General features: G+C 45.0%; 1 protein-coding gene across 6 annotated transcripts; it reads left to right on the top strand.

Moving 5' to 3' along the window:
- Positions 1-6,025: 6,025 nt before the first annotated feature.
- On the top strand, positions 6,026-10,794 carry ost4 (oligosaccharyltransferase complex subunit 4 (non-catalytic)). Of its 6 annotated transcripts, XR_003881125.1 has the most exons (4): positions 6,026-6,159; positions 9,808-9,966; positions 10,114-10,125; positions 10,660-10,794. XR_003881125.1 is itself a non-coding variant. In XM_029775955.1 (2 exons), the coding sequence occupies exon 1, from the start codon at positions 9,809-9,811 to the stop codon at positions 9,920-9,922; it is 114 nt and encodes a 37-aa protein (XP_029631815.1). In that variant the 5' UTR covers position 9,808; the 3' UTR covers positions 9,923-9,954; positions 10,660-10,794. The 6 variants fall into 6 exon arrangements, 2 of the variants coding, with proteins under 2 accessions (XP_029631815.1, XP_029631725.1); XR_003881121.1 differs by lacking the exon at positions 10,114-10,125 and having other exon boundaries at positions 9,808-9,954; XR_003881110.1 differs by lacking the exon at positions 10,114-10,125.
- The last annotated feature ends 6,674 nt before the right edge of the window (positions 10,795-17,468 follow it).

Here is a 17,468-nt window from a genome sequence, read left to right as displayed (position 1 = left end):
GGTGTGTACCAGGTGTGTTACAGTAATACAGGTGTGCTACAATATTACAGGTGTGCACCAGGTATGTTACAGTAATACAGGTGTGTACCAGGTGTGTTACAGTAATACAGGTGTGCACCAGGTGTGTTACAGTAATACAGATATATACCAGGTGTTTTACAGTAACACAGGTGTGTACGAGGTGTGTTACAGTAATACAGGTGTGTACCAGGTGTGTTACAGTAATACTGGTGTATACCAGGTGTGTTACAGAAATACAGGTGTGTACGAGGTGTGTTACAGTAATACAGGTGTGTACCAGGTGAGGTGTGTTACATTAATACAGGTATATACCAGGTGTGTTACAGAAATACAGGTGTGTACGAGGTGTGTTACAGTAATACAGGTGTGTACCAGGTGAGGTGTGTTACAGTAATACAGGTATATACCAGGTGTGTTACAGAAATGCAGGTGTGTACGAGGTGTGTTACAGTAATACAGGTGTATACCAGGTGAGGTGTGTTACAGTAATACAGGTATATTCTAGGTGTGTTACAGTAACACAGGTGTGTACCAGGTGTGTTAGAGTAATACAGGTGTGTACCTGGTGTGTTACAGTAATACAGGTGTGTACCAGGTGTGTTACAGTAACACAGGTGTGCACCAGGTGTGTTACAGTAATACAGGTATATACCAGGTGTGTTACAGTAATACAGGTATATACCAGGTGTGTTACAGTAATACAGATATATACCAGGTGTGTTACAGTAATACAGGTATATAACAGGTGTGTTACAGTAATACAGGTGTGTACCAGGTGTGTTACAGTAATACAGGTGTGCACCAGGTATGTTACAGTAATACAGGTGTGTACCAGGTGTGTTACAGTAATACAGGTGTGCACCAGGTATGTTACAGTAATACAGGTGTGCACCAGGTATGTTACAGTAATACAGGAGTGTATCAGGTGTGTTACAGTAATACAGGTGTGTACCAGGTGTGTTACAGTAATACAGGTGTGCACCAGGTGTGTTACAGCAATACAGGTGTGTACCAGGTGTGTTACAGTAATACAGGTGTGCTACAATATTACAGGTGTGCACCAGGTATGTTACAGTAATACAGGTGTGTACCAGGTGTGTTACAGTAATACAGGTGTGTACCAGGTGTGTTACAGTAATACAGGTGTGTACCAGGTGTGTTACAGTAATACAGGTGTGTACCAGGTGTGTTACAGTAATACAGGTGTGCACCTGGTGTGTTACAGTAATACAGGTATATACCAGGTGTGTTACAGTAATACAGGTATATACCAGGTGTGTTACAGTAATACAGGTGTGTACCAGGTGTGTTACAGTAATACAGGTGTACACCTGGTGTGTTACAGTAATACAGGTGTGCTACAATATTACAGGTGTGCACCAGGTGTGTAACAGTAATACAGGTGTGTACCAGGTGTGTTACTGTAATACAGGTGTGTACCAGGTGTGTTAGAGTAGCACCGGTGTGTACCAGGTGTGTTACAGTAATACAGGTGTGTACCAGTTGTGTTACAGTAATACAGGTGTGCTACAATATTTCAGGTGTGCACCAGGTATGTTACAGTAATACAGGTGTGTACCAGGTGTGTTACAGTAATACAGGTGTGTACCAGGTGTGTTACAGTAATACAGGTGTGTACCAAGTGTGTTACAGTAATACAGGTGTGCACCTGGTGTGTTACAGTAATACAGGTAAATACCAGGTGTGTTACAGTAATACAGGTATATACCAGGTGTGTTACAGTAATACAGGTGTGTACCAAGTGTGTTACAGTAATACAGGTGTGTACCAGGGGTGTTACAGTAATACAGGTGTCCACCAGGTGTGTTACAGTAATACAGGTATATACCAGGTGTGTTACAGTAACACAGGTGTGTACCAGGTGTGTTACAGTAATACAGGTGTGCACCAGGTATGTTACAGTAATACAGGTGTGTACCAGGTGTGTTACACTAATACAGGTGTGCACCAGGTATGTTACAGTAATACAGGTGTGTACCAGGTGTGTTACAGTAATACAGGTGTGTACCAGGTGTGTTACAGTAATACAGGTGTCCACCAGGTGTGTTACAGTAATACAGGTATATACCAGGTGTGTTACAGTAACACAGGTGTGTACCAGGTGTGTTACAGTAATACAGGTGTGTACCAGGTGTGTTACAGTAATACAGGTGTGCTACAATATTACAGGTGTGCACCAGGTATGTTACAGTAATACAGGTGTGTACCAGGTGTGTTACAGTAATACAGGTGTGTACCAGGTGTGTTACAGTAATACAGGTGTGTACCAGGTGTGTTACAGTTGTTACAGTAATACAGGTGTGTACCAGGTGTGTTACAGTAATACAGGTGTGCACCTGGTGTGTTACAGTAATACAGGTATATACCAGGTGTGTTACAGTAATACAGGTATATACCAGGTGTGTTACAGTAATACAGGTGTGTACCAAGTGTGTTACAGTAATACAGGGGTGTACCAGGTGTGTTACAGTAATACAGGTGTGTACCAGGTGTGTTACAGTAATACAGGTGTGCACCTGGTGTGTTAAGGTAATACAGGTGTGCTACAATATTACAGGTGTGCACCAGGTGTGTAACAGTAATACAGGTGTGTACCAGGTGAGTTACAGTAATACAGGTGTGTACCAGGTGTGTTACAGTAATACAGGTGTGCACCAGGTGTGTTACAGTAATACAGGTATATACCAGGTGTGTTAGAGTAGCACCGGTGTGTACCAGGTGTGTTACAGTAATACAGGTGTGTACCAATTGTGTTACAGTAATACAGGTGTGCTACGATATTACAGGTGTGCACCAGGTATGTTACAGTAATACAGGTGTGTACCAGGTGTGTTACAGTAATACAGGTGTGTACCAGGTGTGTTACAGTAATACAGGTGTGTACCAAGTGTGTTACAGTAATACAGGTGTGCACCTGGTGTGTTACAGTAATACAGGTATATACCAGGTGTGTTACAGTAATACAGGTATATACCAGGTGTGTTACAGTAATACAGGTGTGTACCAAGTGTGTTACAGTAATACAGGTGTGTACCAGGTGTGTTACAGTAATACAGGTGTGCTACAATATTACAGGTGTGCACCAGGTATGTTACAGTAATACAGGTGTGTACCAGGTGTTTTACAGTAATACAGGTGTTAACCAGGTGTGTAACAGTAATACAGGTGTGCACCTGGTGTGTTACAGTAATACAGGTATATATCAGGTGTTTTACAGTAATACAGGTGTGCACCAGCTTCCTCTTCTGGCATGGTGGATGAGCTTCCTCTTCTGGCAAATACAGGACCATGTATCCTTCCCAACAGGAAATGGCATCTACAGACCTGAGTGTTGTCACTGGGTATCCGGTCCGCCCATCTGAAAAAAAAAAAAAAAATTGTGTTTATTAGCTAGCTAAAGTTGATTATTAAAATGATAACATCTATATCGAAATACCATAAGAGCTGAATACCATCAATACCTTAAGAGTCCAAAGAGGTGAAGTACTGCGATGAGCTATAGTACTATACTTCTGATTCTAATTCTCAAGAGGGAAGTTAAAACCCTCAGCCGTGAGGTCACTGAGGAGGAGCAACAGTGATAGGGGGATCATCTGAAAGGGACTGACATGCAGCGATGGAACATAAGGATTTTAGGCACTGGCCAGCAGATCACGATTTCTACTAGCCCGGGTCAAATTCAGGTCCTAAATCTGTAGCATGCAATGTTTGTAAAGACCAATTGTCAGTGCTGTGTCAGGCTAGTTTGGTACATACGTCAATGCTTGCGACAGGATGTGTAGTTCCGTAGGATAGCCACATTAGAAGGCAATTAGCATTTCATTTTTAGGGGATAATTACAGGCAAATATATTGACAAACGTTATCTTGTCCGGGAGAGATATGCTCAGTTATCAAAACATCACGTCAGGGTAAGCCTTTACAAAACACAGACCTTATATGAATCACTCAGTTATCAAAACATCACGTCAGGGTAAGCCTTCACAAAACACAGACCTTATATGAATCACTCAGTTATCAAAACATCACGTCAGGGTAAGCCTTCACAAAACACAGACCTTATATGAATCACTCAGTTATCAAAACATCACGTCAGGGTAAGCCTTCACAAAACACAGACCTTATATGAATCACTCAGTTATCAAAACATCACGTCAGGGTAAGCCTTTACAAAACACAGACCTTATATGAATCACTCAGTTATCAAAACATCACATCAGGGTAAGCCTTCACAAAACACAGACCTTATATGAATCACTCAGTTATCAAAACATCACGTCAGGGTAAGCCTTTACAAAACACAGACCTTATATGAATCACTCAGTTATCAAAACATCACGTCAGGGTAAGCCTTTACAAAACACAGACCTTATATGAATCACTCAGTTATCAAAACATCACGTCAGGGTAAGCCTTCACAAAACACAGACCTTATATGAATCACTCAGTTATCAAAACATCACGTCAGGGTAAGCCTTCACAAAACACAGACCTTATATGAATCACTCAGTTATCAAACATCACGTCAGGGTAAGCCTTTACAAAACACAGACCTTATATGAATCACTCAGTTATCAAAACATCACGTCAGGGTAAGCCTTTACAAAACACAGACCTTATATGAATCACTCAGTTATCAAAACATCACGTCAGGGTAAGCCTTCACAAAACACAGACCTTATATGAATCACTCAGTTATCAAAACATCACGTCAGGGTAAGCCTTTACAAAACACAGACCTTATATGAATCACTCAGTTATCAAAACATCACGTCAGGGTAAGCCTTCACAAAACACAGACCTTATATGAATCACTCAGTTATCAAAACATCACGTCAGGGTAAGCCTTCACAAAACACAGACCTTATATGAATCACTCAGTTATCAAAACATCATGTCAGGGTAAGCCTTTACAAAACACAGACCTTATATGAATCACTCAGTTATCAAAACATCACGTCAGGGTAAGCCTTCACAAAACACAGACCTTATATGAATCACTCAGTTATCAAAACATCACGTCAGGGTAAGCCTTCACAAAACACAGACCTTATATGAAGTAGTTCTAAAATCCCCTACAGAAAATGAATGGTGGAAAAACGATTGGAACCATTACCTTCTTCTTCTATGGTATATTGGCGATTGAGCAATTTATTGTGCATCCTGCCACGTGCGTGTAAGGCCCTGTGAGTGTGCAGAGAGAGTGAAAATATTGAAATAAAAGGTCAATAAAGATACGAGGTTACCTCGGCCCATGTAGCTATTTTATTAGTTATTTATGTCAGAAATAACAGCGGAAACATTTCGTGAAAACAGAGTAAAAATAAACAACAAAATAATCACAAAATATCAAAGTTGGGTCGGAGCAAAACGGTGGTCATCCAGTACTGCGCCATCTTGATGTGTGTTTCTAATGTGTGGTGCTGACCAAGAGCCAATCAGACTCTGGATATGGCTACACCTGCCTAGTCGGACGGCCTGTAGTCAGAACCTTAACCATCAGCAATAAGACCTAGTGGGTGAGGGCCTTCACAGCCCACCACTCAGACGAGCTCCAGCTAGCCGTTTTTACAACACCACTGGCCCGGACCCACCATTACCTCCCCCCTCTGGCGAGGAAGACCAATAACTTGTATCAAATCTAAATCATTGATTCACATTCAAATATCATATTCTAATCTAGATTAATATTTGCTAATGAAATATTCATAATAATATTCATATAAATCTGGCGTGTAGCCTATTCATTCAGTCGATTCTGTTGCGAAACCTTTCTTATCGGAAGCAAACGGAACGAAACAGGGAGGGACTTACTGGAATTTGTCCGATAGAAACTCCAAATTGTTGCAAAACATTCCGTTGTGCAACAGAATCTGCGGAATGAATACACCCCAGGTGACAATATGTACAGACAGAGCCGATCTATGTACAGACAGAGCCGATCTATGATTTATATTTCTATGGCGCCGCCATCTCGTTGCGGTGACGTGTCCCTCTCTTTACGGTGACGTGGCCCTCTAACCGGAAGCGAGAGGACTGGAGACCTGCGACAGCATCACACATCAGAAAGGCAAACTGAGTCTGCAACCAACTAAATTACACATCAGCGAGAAATAACGTAAGGAATGCATTGGGTATTTTTGCTGAAATGTAGTCGAATGATTTTTTTTTTTTTTTTAAATCAAAGGCTGTATTTCCTTCCTCGCCGATTTATCGGCGCGTTGTGCTGTGCGACGTTGGCCACTGATGGAAATAACATAATTGCTATCTTCATTTTATAGGCATAACTAGCTAACGTCAGGATAGTCTTTATCATGTTATCAACTATTCATAATGTGGCATTATTAATGACCAGTCGGCCAACCATCCATGTTTTGCTAGCTAGTTAGCTACCTAGCTAATAGTCTAATGAATGGCGAGTAGTTAGTAACTAGTGTCGTATTATAACCACCTGGGCATAGGGAACAAGGAAATCTCCGACTTCAGTGTGTTAATAAAAACCACTGGGAACTTGTTACTCCGACTAGGGGGGGAAAGATTATAACGTTGATCTAAATCGGGATTTCGGGCCTTTTTTTTCTAGAGCTCCCGAGTTCAGTTGTTTTGAACGCGGCACCAATCTATTAAACTTCCTGCTGGAGTTTTAAACGTCCTACATTTTCCTCCTGACACTCAAAAGTATTCGTTACATGTTGAATGCTTAGCAGGACAGGAAAATTGTCCAAATCACGCACTTATCAAGAGAACAAACCCTGGTCATCCCTACATCATCGTCTCTTCAGCTACAACAAAAATAAAACTATTACATCCGGGTCGCGGAATTGGGGGAAATGTTCAAAATAAAAGTCCTTTGCGTAATAGTATGTTTATTCACGATGTAATGGTAATATGTATGTTTCTGCCCCCCCTCCAGAATGGTAATGATATGTATGTTTCTGCCCCCCCCCCCTCCTGAATGGTAATGATATGTATGTTTCTGCCCCCCCCCTCCAGAATGGTAATGATATGTATGTTTCTGCCCCCCCCTCCAGAATGGTAATGATATGTATGTTTCTGCCCCCCCCCTCCAGAATGGTAATGATATGTATGTTTCTGCCCCCCCCCTCCAGAATGGTAATGATATGTATGTTTCTGCCCCCCCCCCCTCCAGAATGGTAATGATATGTATGTTTCTGCCCCCCCTCCAGAATGGTAATGATGTGTAGGTTTCTGCCCCCCCCTCCAGAATGGTAATGATGTGTAGGTTTCTGCCCCCCCCCTCCAGAATGGTAATGATGTGTATGTTTCTGCCCCCCCCTCCAGATGGAATGATATTGTATGTCTTCTGCCCCCCCCCCCTCCAGAATGGTAATGATGGTGTGTATGTTTCTGCCCCCCCTCCAGAATGGTAATGAGTGTATGTTTATCTGTCTGCCCCCCCCCCTCGCAGAATGGTAATGATATGTATGTTCTGTCTGCCCCCCCCCCCTCCGAAATGTAATGATATGTATGTTTTCCTGAGCCTTCAGTCTTGCCCCCCCCCCTCCAGAATGGTAAGGAATTGTGATGTTCTGCCCCCCTCCTCCAGAATGGTAATGATATGTATGTTTCTGCCTCCCCCCCCCCCCCCCATCCACTCCAGAATGGTAATGATATGTATGTTTCTGCCCCCTCCCCCATCCAGAATGGGTTAAGGATATGTATGTTTCTGTCTGCCCCCCCCCCTCCAGAATGGTAATGAATATGTATGGTTCTGCCCCCTCCCCCTCCAGAATGATATTTATGTTTCTGGCCCCCCCTCCAGAATGATAATGATATTATGTTTCTGCCCCCCCCCCCCCTCCAGAATGACAATGATATGTATGTTTCTGCCCCCCCCCCCCCAGAATGGTAATGATATGTATGTTTCTGCCCCCCCTCCTCCAGAATGGTAATATGTATGTTTCTGCCCCCCCCTCCAGAATGGTAATGATATGTATGTTTCTGCCCCCCCCCCTCCAGAATGGTAATGATATGTATGTTTCTGCCCTCCCCCCCTCCAGAATGGTAATGATATGTATGTTTCTACCCCCCCCCCTCCAGAATGGTAATATGCATGTTTCTTCCCCCCCCCCTCCAGAATGGTAATGATATGTATGTTTCTGCCCCCCCCTCCAGAATGGTAATGATATGTATGTTTCTGCCCCCCCCCCTCCAGAATGGTAATGATATGTATGTTTCTACTACCCCCCCCCCTCCAGAATGGTAATGATATGTATGTTTCTACTACCCCCCCCCCCCCCCCAGAATGGTAATGATATGTATGTTTCTGCCCCCCCCCCAGAATGGTAATGATATGCATGTTTCTGCCCCCCCCCCCCCCTCCAGAATGGTAATGATATGTATGTTTCTGCCCTCCCCCCCTCCAGAATGGTAATGATATGTATGTTTCTGCCCCCCCTCCTCCAGAATGGTAATGATATGTATGTTTCTGCCCCCCCCCTCCAGAATGGTAATGATATGTATGTTTCTGCCCCCCCCCCATCCAGAATGGTAATGATATGTATGTTTCTGCCCCCCCCCCCTCCAGAATGGTAATGATATGTATGTTTCTGCCCCCCCCCCCTCCAGAATGATATTTATGTTTCTGGCCCCCCCTCCAGAATGATAATGATATTTATGTTTCTGCCCCCCCCCCTCCAGAATGACAATGATATGTATGTTTCTGCCCCCCCCCCAGAATGGTAATGATATGTATGTTTCTGCCCCCCCTCCTCCAGAATGGTAATATGTATGTTTCTGCCCCCCCCTCCAGAATGGTAATGATATGTATGTTTCTGCCCCCCCCCCTCCAGAATGGTAATGATATGTATGTTTCTGCCCTCCCCCCCTCCAGAATGGTAATGATATGTATGTTTCTACCCCCCCCCCCCTCCAGAATGGTAATATGCATGTTTCTTCCCCCCCCCCCCTCCAGAATGGTAATGATATGTATGTTTCTGCCCCCCCCCTCCAGAATGGTAATGATATGTATGTTTCTGCCCCCCCCCCTCCAGAATGGTAATGATATGTATGTTTCTACTACCCCCCCTCCAGAATGGTAATGATATGTATGTTTCTACTACCCCCCCCCCTCCAGAATGGTAATGATATATGTTTCTGCCCCCCCCATCCAGAATGGTAATGATATGTATGTTTCTGCCCCCCCCTCCAGAATGGTAATGATATGCATGTTTCTGCCCCCCCCCCTCCAGAATGATAATGATATTTATGTTTCTGCCCCCCCCTCCAGAATGATAATGACATGTATGTTTCTGCCCCCCCCCCCCAGAATGGTAATGATATGTATGTTTCTGCCCCCCCCCCCCAGAATGGTAATGATATGCATGTTTCTGCCCCCCCCTCCAGAATGGTAATGATATGTATGTTTCTGCCCTCCCCCCTCCAGAATGGTAATGATATGTATGTTTCTGCCCCCCCCCTCCAGAATGGTAATGATATGTATGTTTCTGCCCCCCCCCCTCCAGAATGGTAATGATATGTATGTTTCTGCCCCCCCCCCCCTCCAGAATGGTAATATGTATGTTTCTACCCCCCCCCCCCCTCCAGAATGGTGGTATAATGTATGTTTCTGCCCCCCCCTTCCAGAATGGTAATGATATGTATGTTTCTGGCCCCCCCCCTCCAGAATGGTAATGATATGTATGTTTCTGCCCCCCCCCCTCCAGAATGGTAATGATATGTATGTTTCTACCCCTCCCCCCCTCCAGAATGGTAATGATATGTATGTTTCTGCCCCCCCCTCCAGAATGGTGACTGACGTCCAGCTGGCCATCTTTGCCAACATGTTGGGTGTGTCTCTGTTCCTGCTGGTGGTTCTATATCACTACGTAGCCGTCAACAACCCCAAGAAACTGGAGTAGAACTGCCCTGGAGAGGAGAGGAGAGGACAGAGGTGAGGACAGAGGTGAGGAGAGGAGGAGGACAGAGGTGAGGAGAGGAGGTGAGGACAGAGGAGGAGAGAAGGTGAGGAGAGGACAGAGGTGAGGATGTAGCCAGAGATCTCTCTCTACCGTATCTTGTACTCTTCGAGGGGGAGGAGGTAAGGATAGAGGTGAGGACAGAGGTGAGGATGTATCTTGTTCTCTTCGAGGGGGAGCCACGTTCTCAAATAGGGCGGCTCAGAGCAGGATATGGCTCGAGCATGTACCTCAATCCAAGTATTCAATATTCCAATGGTACCCCGAATTCGCCCAGTATCCAGACTGACAAATCAAGAAGCTTGAAATACTGCCGTTTTTGTCCTCATACTTGCTAGCTTATTAAACAGAGCTGCATGGACTGTCGTTGAGCAATAAAGGAGCTGATTGGCTGACTATCCTGTTGTCCAACGTGACATAATGGCTGCTGTGAATTTGGATGAAAATGGCAATGTTCTTTTAAAAAACAAGCGGTATTTCAAGCTTCTTGATTTGTCAGTCTGGATACTGGGCGAATTCAGGGTACATTGGAATATTGAATACATGGATTGGTAAGGCTGTGGCTTCATCCCATATGGCACCCTATTCCCTATTTAGTGCACCACTTTTGACCAGGGCCCAAGTAGGCAATAGGGTGCCATGAAGGGACCTACAATCTGACTCATGGCCTCTTCTCACAGATGGCGGCTGAGGGGGACCAGAGAGAGCAGCGGTGAGACGACGCCTCTTCTCACCTTCGTCGTCTTTTCTCCTTCCCCGTCTGTCTCTCCCAGTCTGTACAGGAGTGTTTTCTAATAAAATGTCTGTCAACAAAAGCCTATCAGTTTGGTGTGGTGATTGACTGAAAAACCTTGTTGGCATTTCTACTAACATTTAAGGGAACAAACATTACAATATGTGCACTCTGGATGGAATTCATGGATTTTGGCCAGCCGGGCTTCTAGACCGCAATTCCTACTAGCCTGGGCCCAAAATCGGTGCCATAGGATAAAGTAATCCTTCCAACCCCCCCTCCACCCAAAAAAAAAATATATATAGATGTACTATTGTAAAGTGGTTGTTCCACTGGATATCATAAGGTGAATGCACCAATTTGTAAGTCGCTCTGGATAAGAGCGTCTGCTAAATGATGTAAATGTAATTTTTGGGAAGACAAAAAATGGAAAGCCTGCCCATCTTAAATTCCATTCCATCCCTGTGTACACTATGCAGAGCACACACACACACAGCTTTCTGCAAACATGTATTCAGTAACTGATCTACTGTTGAAGTCGTTCTGTACATTGTTTTATGTCAGATTGCAGATGGCCATCTACAGTGCATTCGGAAAGTTCAGACCCCTTGACATTTTCCACATTTTGTTACGTTAACGCCTTATTCTAAAATGGATTACATTTTTTTTTAAATCCTCAATCTACACACAATACCCCATAATGAGAAAGCAAAAACAAGTTTTACAAATGTATTAAAAATAAATAAAAAAACACCTTTTTATTTGCATAAGTATTCCGACCCTTTGCTATGAGACTTGAAATTGAGCTCAGATGCATCCTGTTTCCATTGATCATCCTTGAGATGTTTCTACAACTTGGAGTCCATCTGTGGTAAATTCAATTGATTGGACATGATTTGGAAAAGCACACACCTGTCTATATAAGGTCCCACAGTTGTCAGAGCAAAACCAAGCCATGAGGTCGAAGGAGATGGCCGCCTCGCTTTGCATTCCCAGGAAACTATGCAGTATTTGTTTTATGTGCTATTTCTTACAATGTTACCCCAGGTAATCTTAGGTTTTATTACATACAGTCGGGAGGAACTATTGGATATAAGAGCAACGTCAACTCACCAACATTACGACCAGAAATACGACTTTCCCGAAGCGGATCCTCTGTTTGGACCACCACCCAGGACCATGGATCGGATCCCAGTAGGCGACCCAAAACAACGGTGCCGCAGACGGAGCGGTCTTCTGGTCAGGCTCCGTAGACGGGCACATCGCGCACCGCTCCCGAGTTTACTACTCGCCAATGTCCAGTCTCTTGACAACAAGGTAACGAAATCCGAGCAAGGGTAGCCTTCCAGAGAGACTGTAACGTTCTTTGTTTCACGGAAACATGGCTCACTCGAGACACGCTATCGGAGTCGGTACAGCCACCTGGTTTCTTCACGCATCGCGCCGACAGAAACAAGCATCTCTCTGGTAAGAAGAAGGGTGGGGTGTATGCCTTATGATTAACGAGTCGTGGTGTGATCATAACAACATACAGGAACTAAAGTACTTTTGTTCACCTGACTTAGAATTCCTCACAATCGGATGCCGACCGCATTATCTACCAAGAGAATTCTCTTCGATCATAATCACAGCCGTGTATATCCCCCGCATTTATTGTAGCTGGGGATTTTAACAAGGCTAATCTGAAAACAAGGCTCCCTAAATTCTATCAGCGTATCAATTACACAACCCGGGCTGGCAAAACCCTGGATCATCGTTATTCTAACTTCCGCGACGCATATAAGGCCCTCCCTCGCCCTCCTTTCGGCAACTCTGACCACGACTCCATTTTGTTGCTCCCAGCCTATAGACAGAAACTAAAACAGGAAACGCCCATGCTCAGGTCTGTTCAACGCTGGTCCGACCAATCGGATTCCACGCTTCAAGATTGCTTCGATCACGTGGACTGGGAAATGTTCCAGATAGCATCGGTCAACAACATTGATGAATACGCTAATTCGGTGAGCGAGTTTATTAGCAAGTGCATCGGTGATGTTGTACCCACGGTGACTACTAAAACCTTCCCCAACCAGAAACTGTGGATTGATGGCAGCATTCGCACAAAACTGAAAGCGCGAACCACTGCTTTTAATCAGGACAAGGTGACCGGAAACATGACCGAATACAAACAGTGTAGCTTTTCCCTCCGCAAGGCAAACAAGCTAAGCGTCAGTACAGAGACAAAGTAGAGTCGCAATTCAACGGCTCAGACAGGAGAGGTATGTGGCAGGATCTACAGTCAATCACGGACTACAAAAGAAAAACCAGCCCCGTCGCGGATCACGATGTCTTGCTCCCAGACAGACTGAACAACTTCTTTGCTGGCTTTGAGGACAGTACAGTGCCACTGACACGGCCCGCTACCAAAACCTGCGGTCTCTCCTTCACTGTAGCCAACATGAGTAAAACATTTAAACGTGTTAACCCTCGCAAGGCTACAGGCCCAGACGGCATCCCTGGCCACATCCTCAGAGCAGGCGCATACCAGCTGGCTGGTGTGTTTACGGACATATTCAATCAATTCCTTATTCCAGTCTGCTGTTCCCACATGCTTCAAGAGGGCCACCGTTGTTCCTGTTCCCAAGAAAGCTAAGGTATCTGAACTAAATGACTACCGCCCCGTATCACTCACTTCCGTCATCATGAAGTGCTTTGAGAGACTAGTCAAGGACCATATCACCTCCACCCTACCTGACACCCTAGACCCACTCCAATTTGCTTACCGCCCCAATAGGTCCACTCATGACGCAATCGCCATCACACTGCACTCAGCCCTCTCCTGTACTCCCTGTTCACCCATGACTGCGTGGCCATGCACGCCTCCAACTCAATCATCAAGTTTGCAGATGACACTACAGTGGTAGGCTTGATTGCCAACAACGACGAGACGGCCTACAGGGAGGAGGTGAGGGCACTCGGAGTGTGGTGTCAGGAAAATAACCTCACGCTCAATGTCAACAAAACAAAGATGATCGTGGACTTCAGGAAACAGCAGAGGGAGCAGCCCCCTATCTACATTGACGGGACAGTAGTGGAGAAGGTGTAAAGTTTTAAGTTCCTCGGCGTACACATCACAGACAAACTGAAATGGTCCACCCACACAGACAGCGTGGTGAAGAAGGTGCAACAGCGCCTCTTCAACCTCAGGAGGCTGAAGAAATTCGGCTTGTCACCAAAAACACTCACAAACTTTTACAGATGCACAATCGAGAGCATCCTGTCGGGCTGTATCACCGCCTGGTACGGCAGCTGCTCCGCCCATAACCGTAAGGCTCTCCAGAGGGTAGTGAGGTCTGCACAACGCATCACCGGGGACAAACTACCTGCCCTCCAGGACACCTACACCACCCGATGTCACAGGAAGGCCAAAAAGATCATCAAGGACAACAACCACCCGAGCCACTGCCTGTTCACCCCGCTACCATCCAGAAGGTGAGGTCAGTACAGGTGCATCAAAGCGGCGACCGAGAGACTGAAAAACAGCTTCTATCTCAAGGCCATCAGACTGTTAAACAGCCATCACTAACATTGAGTGGCTGCTGCCTACATACTGACTCAACTCTAGTCACTTTAATAATGGAAAAACTGATGTAATAAATGTATCACTAGCCACTTTAAACAATGCCACTTCATATAATGTTTACATACCCTACATTACTCATCTCATATGTATATACTGTACTCTATACCATCTACTGCATCTTGCCTATGCCGTTCGGCCATCACTCATTCATATATTTTTATGTACATATTCGTATTAATTCCTTTACACTTGTGTGTGTATAAGGTAGTTGTGAAATTGTTAGGTTAGATTACTTGTTATATATTACTGCATGGTCGGAACTATGTGACAAATAAAAATTGATTTGATTTTGATTTAGAGCTCTGAGACAGGATTGTGTCGAGGCACATTTATGCAGGATTGAAGATCCCCAAGAACACTGGCTTCCTGGTGCTCTTCCATGCCGTCCCTAGGAGGGGTGCGTCACTTGAGTGGGTTGAGTCACTGATGTGATCTTCCAGTCCGGGTTGGCGCCCCCCTCTGGTTTGTGGGGGAGATCTTCGTGGGCTATACTGAGTTGGTGGTTGGCGATATCCCTCTAGTGGTGTGGAGGCTATACTCAGCCTGGTCTCAGGGTAGTCAGTTGGTCTGTTGATATCCCTCTAGTGGTGTGGGGTCTATACTCAGCCTGGTCTGTTGATATCCCTCTAGTGGTGTGGGGTCTATACTCAGCCTGGTCTGTTGATATCCCTCTAGTGGTGTGGGGTCTATACTCAGCTTGGTCTGTTGATATCCCTCTAGTGGTGTGGGGTCTATACTCAGCCTGGTCTGTTGATATCCCTCTAGTGGTGTGGGGGCTATACTCAGCCTGGTCTGTTGATATCCCTCTAGTGGTGTGGGGGCTGTGCTTTGGCAAAGTGGGTGGGGTTATATCCTGCCTGGTTGGCCCTGTCCGGGGGTATCGTCGGACGGGGCCACAGTGTCTCCCGACCCCTCCTGTCTCAGCCTCCAGTATTTATGCTGCAATAGTTTGTGTCGGGGGGCTAGGGTCAGTCTGTTATATCTGGAGTATTTCTCCTGTCTTATCCGGTGTTCTGTGTGAATTTAAGTATGCTCCCTCTAACTCTCTCTCTTTTCTCTCGAAGGACCTGAGCCCTAGGACCATGCCTCAGGACTACCTGGCCTGATGACTCCTTGCTGTCCCCAGTCCACCTGGTTGTGCTGCTGCTCCAGTTTCAACTGTTCTGCCTGTGGCTATGGAAACATGACCTGTTCACCGGACGTGCTACCTGTCCCGGACCTGCTGTTTTTGACTCTCTCTACCTCACCTGCTTTCTCCAACTTTGAATGATCGGCTATGAAAAGCCAACTGACATTTACTCCTGAGGTGCTGACCTGTTGCACCCTCGACAACTACTATGATTATTATTATTTGACCATGCTGGTCATCTATGAACATTTGAACATCTTGACCATGTTCTGTTATAATCTTCACCCGGCACAGACAGAAGAGGACTGGCCACCCCTCATAGCCTGGTTCCTCTCTAGGTTTCTTCCTAGGTTTTGGCCTTTCTAGGGAGTTCCTAGCCACCGTGCTTCTACACCTGCATTGCTTGCTGTTTTAGGGGTTTTAGGCTGGGTTTCTGTACAGCACTTTGAGATATCAGCTGATGTAAGAAGGGCTATATAAATACATTTGATTGGTTTTCATCAAGGATCTCTCGTTCATCTTTCCCTTGATCCTGACTAGTCTGGTGGTGTAAGATTGTGTGATGTGGATGATTTAATTCCTGTGCTGTTTGTAAATACCCTGGTAGGTTGACTGATAACCTGGTCAGTTGTGTGGTTGAGGTCAGTAATTTTAGTCAGTTGTGGTTCAGTAGTTTTGTGGTTCAGTAGTTGTGGTCAGAAGTTTTGTGGGTCAGTAGTTGTGTGGTTGTGGTTAGGGCTGTTACGGTGACCGTATTACCACACTCAAATTCCACGAGACACCAGAGGTCACGAGTTATGATGGCTGTCAAATTCCACGAGACCGTTTAGTCATGGTAGTTAGTCTTCTCTAAGCTCTGATGCTGCTGATGATCGTTAGTAACCTACCAAACTAGCTAACTGCCTGGAACTCAGCACTCTATTGTCCCTCTAAATCACTCTGACATCAACACTAATGTAATGGAAAATCTAATCAAACCCTTCATGAGAGCCCATGAGCTCATGTTGCACAGCATTTCTATAAGCTATTGTGTGAGAAAACAGAGTGATGGCCTCTATTAAAAAGAGGAGACCCCCATCAGCTTTCTATAGGCTAGGCCTACTATATTTATTTCTCAACTTTCCTAATATGAAGCACATTGTTTATCTTTACAACAACAGCCTACCTGGCTGGCATGAAAATGAACCACGGAAAAAGTGTCCTCTATTTGCTATTTAAGTGCATAGATGACATGTATTTTTCCCTGTTTCAAGGCAGGTGCATCATAATGCTCCATTCTAAATCAAAACTAATGTCACACATATATTATTTAGTATATGTAAAGACAAGATTAAATCAAGAATAGTGTGATGGGTAACAATATTAGCCTATCACTTGTGAATGATGCCCAGCATAAGGCCAACAAAGAATTCTTTTTTTGGTTTTGACCCTTGCCTGTCCTGACTCTGAGCCCGCCTGCCTGACCACTCTGTCTGCGACTGACCCTGGGCCTGCCTGCCGTCCTGTACCCTCGCCCCACTACTCTGGATTATCGACCCTGTTGTTACAATAAACATTGTTACTTCAACAAAGTCTGCATTTGGGTCTTATCTGAAACGTGATATATTACTGTTAAATCCCCCAGTTTCTGTGTTGTGGTTTTGTTTGTATGTGTGTGCTTCAGGCTGGCTTCCTGAAATTCCCCCAAGCAGCTGATTGGTCGGCCACATCGATGATTGGAGTGCTGACCCCGGTCCCATCGTCGGGATTCAGATGTATCCCACTAGACTCCTCCAGCTATAGAAGCCAGTGTTCTGTTGCTCAGTACTAGCGGTTCTGGGAGGGGCCAGTGCCCCTGTGACAACAATTTTGGACCCCCTTGTGGCCCCCCTAAATGTGGAGTATGAAATTTTTACATAACTAAATTTTGCTATCGTTCTTTTTTTACATCCGTTATTAGACAGTGGCAACGATGATGATTATGAACATGGTCTTTTGCCTGCTAATGCCTGCAATGCAGTGAAGA

Source organism: Salmo trutta, chromosome 1 (assembly GCF_901001165.1).
Source record: "Salmo trutta chromosome 1, fSalTru1.1, whole genome shotgun sequence".
Taxonomy (NCBI): Eukaryota; Metazoa; Chordata; class Actinopteri; order Salmoniformes; family Salmonidae; genus Salmo; species Salmo trutta.
This window is presented reverse-complemented; position numbering and strand designations above follow the sequence as displayed.